The 9,625-nt window shown below is 42.9% G+C and overlaps 1 protein-coding gene and 1 long non-coding RNA gene across 2 annotated transcripts; one reads left to right on the top strand and one right to left on the bottom strand.

Moving 5' to 3' along the window:
- Positions 1-1,612: 1,612 nt before the first annotated feature.
- On the top strand, positions 1,613-3,314 carry Gm35913. The gene is made up of 3 exons (XR_384723.1): positions 1,613-1,876; positions 2,744-2,805; positions 3,277-3,314. It is a non-coding gene; the product is annotated as a predicted gene, 35913 (long non-coding RNA).
- Positions 3,315-6,947: 3,633 nt separating this feature from the next.
- Positions 6,948-8,421, bottom strand: Gm6551 (predicted gene 6551). Its single transcript, NM_001370894.1, has one exon. The coding sequence runs from the start codon at positions 8,064-8,066 to the stop codon at positions 7,182-7,184; it is 885 nt and encodes a 294-aa protein (NP_001357823.1). The 5' UTR covers positions 8,067-8,421; the 3' UTR covers positions 6,948-7,181.
- Positions 8,422-9,625: the final 1,204 nt, after the last annotated feature.

Below are 9,625 nucleotides of genomic sequence, written 5' to 3'. Positions count from 1 at the left end.
CTTCCTTTTTCATTGTATTTCTCTAACAGTACCTAACAGCCAATTCTCTCTCCCCTGTAAACACCCTTGCAGCTGTTTTCAGTTAACCTTTGATCTCTCCCCCATAAAAAGAACCTCAAGAGGCCAGTAAGGGGTTGCTATCTAAAATCCCAACTTAGGATGAGACAGTTGGCTGGCCAGTCCTGGGCGCATCTCTAAAATAAAGCTTGCTTTAATTAGACAGTCATGGATTTGGTCTTTCTCCTTGTGGTTTTCAGGTTTAACACTGTACAAGTGTTCTGTCTGCATATATGTGTGCCTGTTGATCCCAGGCGGTGGAAGAGGGAGTCAGATCCCCTGAATCTGGAATTACAGATGCTTGTGATTCACCATGTGGATGCTGGAAATTGAAAAAGGGTCTTCTGGGAGAGTAGCCACTGTTCATAATATGGCAGACTATCTCTCCATCTTCAAGAACCAATTTGTTTAAGGAAGAATTAATAACCTACATCAAGAAAAGATTGCATTGGGTGATCTGGATCTTTCCCAGGGTTCACCATTTCAAAGACCACTGTTGGAATTGTCTGGTCCGCAAATCTACCTGCACTGCAGCAGTCAGCTATGCAGTAGCTCTATGCTTACATCTCTTTATGTGACTTCATCTTTATTTGAATTATCAATTACACAACAGGGACCACAATATCCAGTGTACTGCAGAAACCTGGTCATGCATTCTGAGCACTGAAGAACCATTTCCATGGGCCTACTCCAATCAGTGAGTCCACCAAGACCAAGTAGAACTGTAAAAGAAACACATTTCTAAAGGTGATGCATGCTTCTGAAACTTAAAGACACTGAAAACTAGACCTGTTGATGTATATGACTGACTTCCAAGGTATTTAATCATTACCTTATTCTTGGTCATATGCAGAGATGTCAACATGACCTTAGCAATAAGGCCCATGCTGTTCTCAGCACACTGATGTCAGTTTCCTTTTTGTAGCCTGTAATTTGCTTGGCATGCTATCAATTTCCCTCATGGTCATTCTTCCTTTCTCTTGTAATATGCTAATGAGACTAGTGTGCCATTAAATATCTTTAAATTAATTTTAACTCTTATACCCAGAACCTCTACCTCTCAATCTTTACATCTTAGTAAGGTATCCCTTCCAAGTTCAGACTGACTCAATCAGCTGTGTTGCCACTGTTGAATTGTTCTGGTTCACTAGAGTAGATCATCAGTATGGAAAGTTCACACCGTTTTATCCATAATCATTTTGTTTCTTCTTTTATTACAGGTAGGATATGGATAATGAGAGTCCCTGATGTGTGGGCGTTCGCTGGGCAACTGTGAGGCTGTGGTGCTTTCCACAGAACATACATAAACAAATTCAGAGTGACAGCATCAGGGATTAAGAAAAATGGTATTTTATACATGGAAAAATATAGTTCCTTAGGGAGGCCACGTTTTACAACTATGTGACCTCCCTGCTTGCAATCATCCTATATTCCCAGGCAACCTGCCTTTCCTTAGTGAGTTTGCAAAAGAGTTTCAGCTGTGAACACTGTGTGGGAAGAGGTAGTTTACATACAGGGCTGTGTGTCTACATGGTTTTATAAGTTCTTCCATTCACCATTGAACCATTCTCTTGCTCTAACTCCTCAAGGGCAGGGAGCTTGGTTTCGTCTTTGTTGTCTCTCAAGAGCTTACACATAGTTAATTATTGCATGTCCTAATCACTGTAGTGATCAGTTAAACCATCAATTTATCTTACTTCTTCCTCTCAGGTTGGGTGTGTGAACCTTTGTTCACAAAGGTACATGTGGAAGGACTTATCTCCTTGGAGCTTCAAGCAAAACTTGCAACATTTCCACAATGTGTCTTCTGTCTCCCCAGGTGAGGAGCAGGTCCTTGGAGCCACTCCAGGATGAGGGACAAGGTTCACATTATGTTATGAAGCTGTCATCCTATCTTAATTTCCAAGACTTAACAACAGGTGTGGTCCATCCCAAGGCAGGGTGGAATGCACTCCACTCTTGGGTAGCAGCTCACATCTTAAGGGCTGAGTGTGCCTCAACCTTCAGCTGGTCCTCTGAGCAGAGTTGAGCTGAGAGACTGCTCACTTTATGGAGGACCTGGGCTAGAACCATTTATTTTCAGGCCAGATGTCTTCTTTAACAAGAGGGTGAATGTGCAGTACAGGTACAAAACCAAAGAGAGCCTGACCAAACTGAGTTCTTGCATTGCTCAAAGGCTACTTCCAAGTCCTTGGCAAAACGTTTCTTCTTGGGCTAGCCTTGAGCTTGCTATCTTTATGCCTCAGCTTAAGCACTAGGATTACAAAAGTATGGCACTTCACCTGGTCAAACTTTATAGTCTGTTTTCATCTTTCTTTTTCGAAAGAATAAGACTGTGGCTCAGTTGGTATAGTGTTTACTTAGCATGCCTGAAGCCCTGGGTTTGATCTCTTCATCATTGAATAAGCCAACATGGAGGACATTCTGGCTACTCAAGATCCTCCATGAAGCAGCTGACAACTGTGGGTTATGGCTTAACTTGTGGGGCTGGCTCTGGTGGAGAGCAGGTTGACTTACTGTGTTGGTTCCTACACATTTCAAACCATAGTTCTGAGCCATGTGTGTGTCATGACTTCTAAATAGAAACATGTAAACGAAGTGCATCCTTCACTTCCCACAATACTTCTGTGGGGCAATGTATCAGCTACATTTTCACTTTTTTTTTTTTTTTTTTTTTCTGTAAAAGCACCTGATGAAGAGACTTAAGGGTGAAAGGGTTTACTGTGGATGATGCTGTTCACACTCATGGTAGGTCTTCATTTTCAGGTAAATCTCAAGAGAGAGACACCCTCATAGACATGCCTAGAAGTGTGTCCCCTAGAAATTCCAAATCCAACCAAATAAAAATATCAACTGTCACAGACACACAACAAGTAAACCCAAATAAATTTGGCCTAAGGAAATAAGTTTGACCTAAAATAGATTCCCAAAGGTACCCAAGAATGGGGGTGACCTTAGCTTAACTCAGAGCATTGGGAATATGGAACCTGAAGAGGCTACCTCCTGTAGTCAGACAGGACTCTCAGTAGAACAATAGGGACACCATTCTACCCACAAAACTTTCAACCCAAAAGTTATCCTGTTTACAAGAATTGCAAGCATAGGGGATGGAGCAGAGACTGAGGGAATGACCAACCACTAACTGGCCCAATTTGAGAAGCAGCCCATGGGCAAGCACCAATCCCTGACATTATTAATGATACTCAGTTATGCTTGCAGACCAGAGCCTGTCGTGACTGTCCTCTGAGATGCTCCACCCAGCAGCTGACTCAGACAGATTCAGACACCCACAGCCAAACAGTGCATGGAATGTGGGGACGACTATGGAAGATCTGGGGAAAGATTGCGGACCCCAAAGCAGACAGGAGCACCACAAGGAAGATGAACAGAATCAACGCACCTGGACCCTTGGGCTCTTAGAGATTGAACCACCAACCAAAGAACACACACCAGCTGGACATTGGCCTCTCTGAACACATGTAGCAGATGTGCAGCTTGGTCTTCATGCGAGTCCGGAACAACTGGAACGGTGTCTGTCCCAAAAGCTGTTGCTTGTACATGGGATATGCTCTTCTAGCTGGCCTTCCTAGACTGCTCTCACTGGGAGAGAATATGCCTAGCCTCACAGAGACTTAAAGTGCCACAGTGGGGGATACCCAGGGGTCTTCCACCTGCTCAGAGGAGATGGGGAGGGGGAATGGACTATGGAAAGGGTTGACCAGGAATGGGGCAGTGAGCAGGATATAAAGTGAATAAGTGAAAAATTAAATTAAAATTTAAAAATATAAAATAAAACAGACTCCCTATATACTAAAAATCAACCCAACTTAATCTGTAAACAAACTGTAACATAACATGACTATAAACCTGTAACCAAGCTACTTAGTCATAGCCAATCATGGCAGCTGAACTTCCAACCAATTAGAGGCTAAAAGCTACCCAAATATGCCTATGCATGGAGCTTATTGTCCCGACCCGCAGGACAGTCCAACAGGGACTTGAGGGGCACCTGGGAAGAGAATGGGGGACAAAGAAACACAAAGAACAGACAGCAAGACAAGAGGTTCTGTTCAAGCTGACAAATTTTTATTTTCCCCACACAGGTTATATACTCATAGGAGCAGGAAGGGTGTGTATGGGGGGGGGAGTTGCTTTGTCTCTGGGTAATGCACCTGTTCCCGGGAACAGGACATTGACTGGGTAGACAGTTCAGCAGGAAGATCAGAACAGATTGGGTTATTAGGCACCTGTCCACAAGATTTATAGCTTTTTGTTCTCGCCTGACTTCAGGATCTATGTCTATTTGTACTCAGCTGGGCTAGTGCTTTCCCACAGAGGCCAAGACTTTGTAAGTAAGCACTGGTGGCTGACAAGGCAGTTAACATTCAAACATGTCAAAAAGTGACCTCTGAGATTTGGGGATCCACCCCCTACAACCAAGGGCTGTATTTCCTGGTCTTATGGTCACCTTTTCTCAGTTCCTTCCCACAACACTAGATTTCCATTCTTGGCTTCTTCAACTTTAGGATCGCTCTAAGCCTCTTGACTTGTCTTAGTCACCAAGCATGATCTGAGATGTCACCAATAAGCTTTATCATCCACCCATCTAACTTCTTGGCATTCATTGGTCTGGGATTACGGTATTGAATAAGTTTTAAAATATTTTTCAACATTTTCTAAGATATCTAAAATGCAAAATGCATAGTAATAATTTTCTTATTTAAATGTATTAATTAATCTAATAATTAAATTACCAAACATTTGATTTAATACTGAGTTAATTATTAATTTAATAATTTAATTGAAATTTATTTAATTTTATCCATTATTAATTAATTATAATTAATTTAATTAAACATATTTTAATTTTCAAAGGTAACTGTCATCTATCTGTAAGTCCTTCCCCCATTAGATAAAGCTTGGGGACAAAGTTCAATTGAGATTACATTATACAGTAATCAGAGTCTTAATGATGATATTTCTCTAAAATTAAATTACTTTTTTTTTTCAAGACAGGGTTTCTCTGTGTATCCCTAGATGTCCTGGAACTCACTTTGTAGACCAGGCTGGCCTCGAACTCAGAAATCCGCCTGCCTCTACTTCTCAAATGCTGGGATTAAAGGCATGTGCCACCACCGCCCATTTTAAATTACTATTTTTATTTTGGAAAATTTCCAAAAATGACAAGCTGATACGAATCATGCCTACGTGCCCACATTCTGAGATAATGGGTATGACAGCAATTTTATGACAGCTGGGTTTGGCTGGATTAGCAAGTTTGGGTCTGAGTTCGAGGCCAGACAGAATGAGGTTCAGGACAGCCACGACTACACAGAGAAACCCAGTCTCAAAAACTAAATGCAAAACAATGAAAGCATACACAAGAACCCAGCATTTGAATGAGAAGATTGGCCTTCACAATGAGCACGGGTCTCATGCAGCCATTGAAGGTCCTAGGAAAGACCAGCTACAGCAGTCACCACCACCTAGAGATCTATTTGTACAAAACTTAGGGACTCAGACATGCAGCCTCCACCTGCGCCTGGTTCCCAGCCCATCTGTGAGACACAGTTCACATCCCATGCTTTTGCTCTCAGGTGCAATAAGGACAGGTTTAACACTGACCTCCTACAGAGCCTGTGCTGTCAACTAAGAGAGATGGATCTGTCTGATTCATCCTGACAGCATGGCTGTGCTCAGCCTGTGGGGTGAGGCAAGGCCAGGTTCTTTCCAGCACAAAGCTAATAAAACTTGGAGAACAGTTTCTAGAGAAAAGGATTTAAATCTTCACTTTTGTGGATATTGTGTGACATATAAACTATCAATGATAATATGAACACTGTCCCCAGGGTCAGGAGCACAGTATAACACAAGGAGACTCAAACTTAAGTTTCTTAGTCATAGGGAGAAGCGGGTTCTGGCTCTGGGATTTTTCAGTAGGAAATAGCTTCTGCTTGGATTGGTTCCTGCCCTGCTGAGAAGAGAAGGCTTGGGGTGTGGGAGCCAGAGGCCTGGATGCTGTTTCAGGAGGATGGGCACCTCTGTAAGATTCACACATGGCCAGTGTGGACAGCTAGAACCCTGGTTCCCTCTTTGATGGTCTCCAGAGACCCTGGTCCATGCTCTGCATTTCAGTGATTCTTTTCAGATGCCTATGGCATTTTAAAATGACTGCTTTCTCTGCTGCCTGAAAATCTCTGTGCTTCAAGACGAAGGAGTGAATTCCTGGCTGTATGGGGAAGGTAAATGCAGTGACTTCATGGGTCTGCTTCTCCCAGCTATCCTTTCTCCATATGTCTGACAATCACCCCGTCCCATCCTGCCACATCTGTAAACATCCAGATGTTTGGTGTCTGCATCTCATTTGAAGACATCCAAAAATATTATCAATATCCATCACCACTTCATGGCATTCTTCCCAGACTCCACTTTCCTCGTGTAAGGGCCAAGCTTATCTTCGGTTTCTCCCCAGAAGCATTCATACAGGATACAATACACATAATAGATTTTCTGAAGGAGCTGGAACAAGTTGTTTTGTATCACAACAAAAAAACAAAGCAGTATGAATTATTTGCCCGCTTTTTTTATTTTTAGGGCTAGTGAACCCAGGTTCCCAGGCACCCGAGGCACACACTCTACTTGTGTCCTTGTGTCCTCAGGCTTATAGCCAGGACCTCTACAGAATGAGTATCTCACAAGCTCTAAAATTACCTCTTAATCACCTTATTACACCCACCTTCGAGAACTCCACCCAAGACTCTTTGCTCTCCTGAACGGAACCCTTGGTAAACCACTTCCTCTTTCTCCTCCCTACTTTCTCAGTAGTCAGAAGTACACTGACTCAGTTTAAGTTTATTTCTTTCCTTCTTTTTAATTTTTTTAATAATAAAATTTACCAAAACCCATTACAGGAAAGGACCATTTTGTTCTGTCCATATGAATGACCAGAAACCGTATAGATAAGGAACCAGATGGGAGACTGACCTGGATGGAACGAAGTGATAAATAAGGAGTTATCCTCAGAGCTACAAGGTTTATTTGAGGATAAGGAAGCTAGATCCTGGGATGGAGAGCTGTGCTGTGGACTCCAAGATGTGCTTGCACACTCGAGACGGCTCCTGTTCCTACACACCTCCATCCTGTGCTACAGCTTCTGCATTGAGCTTTTCTAATTCTTCACGACTGGATTCCGTAAGACACCGCTGGTACCTAGCCCCGAGAGTCTTTGTCCAGGAAGAATAGTGATGGTGCCAGAGACTGCAGAGGCCATAGATGGCAATCAGCAAGGTAACCCCTAAGACCAGGTGCCAGCAGAAGAAAATGGTTACAAATGCCAGGTCCGTGGGGTTGTCTGCCCTCCAGGGCTGTCCAGTGAAAGGTATATACATCTCACAGATCTGCAACATCCAGGTGCTTAACACCAGTCCCATCCAGCACTTGAGGACCCAGAGTGGGGCATTGTCAGGGACCCAGATCTCCACAGTGAGCATCAGAGCAAGCAAGAAGGCAGGCAACACAAACAGAAGATGCACTCGGATCTCCAAGACGCTTTTGTTTTCAATATGGGATATCATCAGCAGTGCCACCACATAGAAAGTCAGGGCTTCAGCTGCGCGCTCCAGCTTCACACTCCAAGGTGCCCGTTGTGCCTGGCTCACAATGTCTGCTATGCCACTGAGAATAAAGAACCCAAACATGGTTACATGCTCCCAGTTGTCCTTGAAAACAAACAGCCGCCGAGGGTCCTTCCAGTCTATCATCTTCAGACGGTTGACCCCTAGGGGGTAGTAGTATTCACAAACAGTGGCAAAAGCAGGAATAGCCACCTTCACCACTGCTTCATAGGATACCGGCAAAAACAGCCTGCAACCCAGCAGCTTCCTTGGGAGCAAGGGGTGCTTGAGCATCCTCTGTTTCCGGAGCAAGGCCAAGGACATTAGCGACGAATAATAGATTGCATACATGAGGAGGCCAAGTCCTGGCAACAGGTGTCCTTCAAAGGTTCCCATGGCTCTTCTGTGTGCTGAGTCGGAGAAGAGCAGAGCCAGTGATGAGATAGATCCTCACAAGAGATTCCTGGGGCCTGCAGGAGCAACCTGGTGCTGCCACCCACTTGTAAGAAAGAAGCTCTGCGACACTCCCAGGGTGGGACCTCTAAGTAATGAGGTTTTTAGTCATCTCAGAGTGTTGCTGTCTGAGGCTTACTGCTACTGAGATTTCAGCTTCTGTACCACGTGGCAGGGACTGCAGATTGGGTTTGCCCTTCCTTTCAGTAAGCCTCATGCCCATCCCATCATGGACAGGGAAGGGGGAGGAGAAACAAAATGCTTTGGCAGAGGAACTGTGGGCTGACTAGTACTGACTGGGTGCCAGGCATGGCATATTTCTCTCATTTAAATATTAGTTATTAATGTTTAAATCTAATTAAAATTTAAATAAAATTAAATCTTGTTATATATTAAACATTAAATGTTTCTCTCATTTAAATCCCTCGTCAGGGGAAATGTAGAAATGGCTCAGTTTTAAGAGATTTTTCAGCTCTTACAGAGGATTTCAGTTTGGTCCCTAACACCTACCTGGGGCAGTTTACTACCCCCTGTAACTTCAGCTCCGGAATATCTGTTGTAGTAAATATTTAATCTCAATCAGTCGTTTCTACCTCACCTATGACCATTCAGTTCCCAGATAAAAGACACAAAATCCTTATTATATTTATTATATTCATAATGAGTCTTAATCAGCACTAGAGCTGGGCAGATATCAACCCTCTATGACTCTTTTGTCTAATTCCCTGCCAATAACCCTGAGATATGACAGGCCAGGTTCTGCCTGGGCTGCATTTACTCTGGACAGCCCTGGGGTTCCATTCTCATGACCCCTTACCCCATGGTATCCTCTCTCTCCAACTTCTCCCTCTTCCTTTCATGTGATCCTGCCTCAGACCACCAAGCCCAGGAACCAAATCCCTACCAGCCTCTCTTCTGCCCAGCTGTAGGCTGTCTGCATCTCTATTTGACCAATAGTTTTAAATTTGGAACAAGGTTACATAGCTTCATTTGGTATACATGATATTCTTATTCCTGGGAGCAACCAGACTTTGTACTTAGCATTACAATACATAGCAAAAGACCAAACATCAACAATTTCCTTTTTTTTGTAAATAGAAAAGGTCTTTCTTTTCTAATAATAAACAACATAAGTTAGGAACAATTATAAAATAATTATGAAAATTATTAGGTAAGAGCTACATTTAAAATGTCCAGTCTGCTTGAATTTGGGAACTCAGAAGAAAATATTTTATTATCTATCCTATCCTGGTGAGTTCAGAGTTCTGTATCTAAATCAATTTCTCTCCTAACTTGCATTATTAACTTAAATATATCTTCCTAGACCTAAAATAACTTCCTAAATGTTAAACAACTTAAGTTTCACTAAAAGACTATAATTATCTAGTCCTCAACCCCACCAGAGACATCAGAAGGAATAAATATGCAGGAAGTATAGGGACACAGTTCCAAAAATTATAAAAATGACAGAGACAGCTGACTGTCTGGACAGCCCCCAATGT

The sequence above is a fragment of the Mus musculus genome, chromosome 16 (genome assembly GCF_000001635.26).
Source record: "Mus musculus strain C57BL/6J chromosome 16, GRCm38.p6 C57BL/6J".
In the NCBI taxonomy this organism is placed as follows: Eukaryota; Metazoa; Chordata; class Mammalia; order Rodentia; family Muridae; genus Mus; species Mus musculus.
This window is presented reverse-complemented; position numbering and strand designations above follow the sequence as displayed.

Coding starts and splice junctions, on each gene's coding strand:
- Gm6551 (NM_001370894.1), bottom strand. CDS start 8,066: ATGGGAACCTTTGAAGGACACCTGTTGCCAGGACTTGGCCTCCTCATG.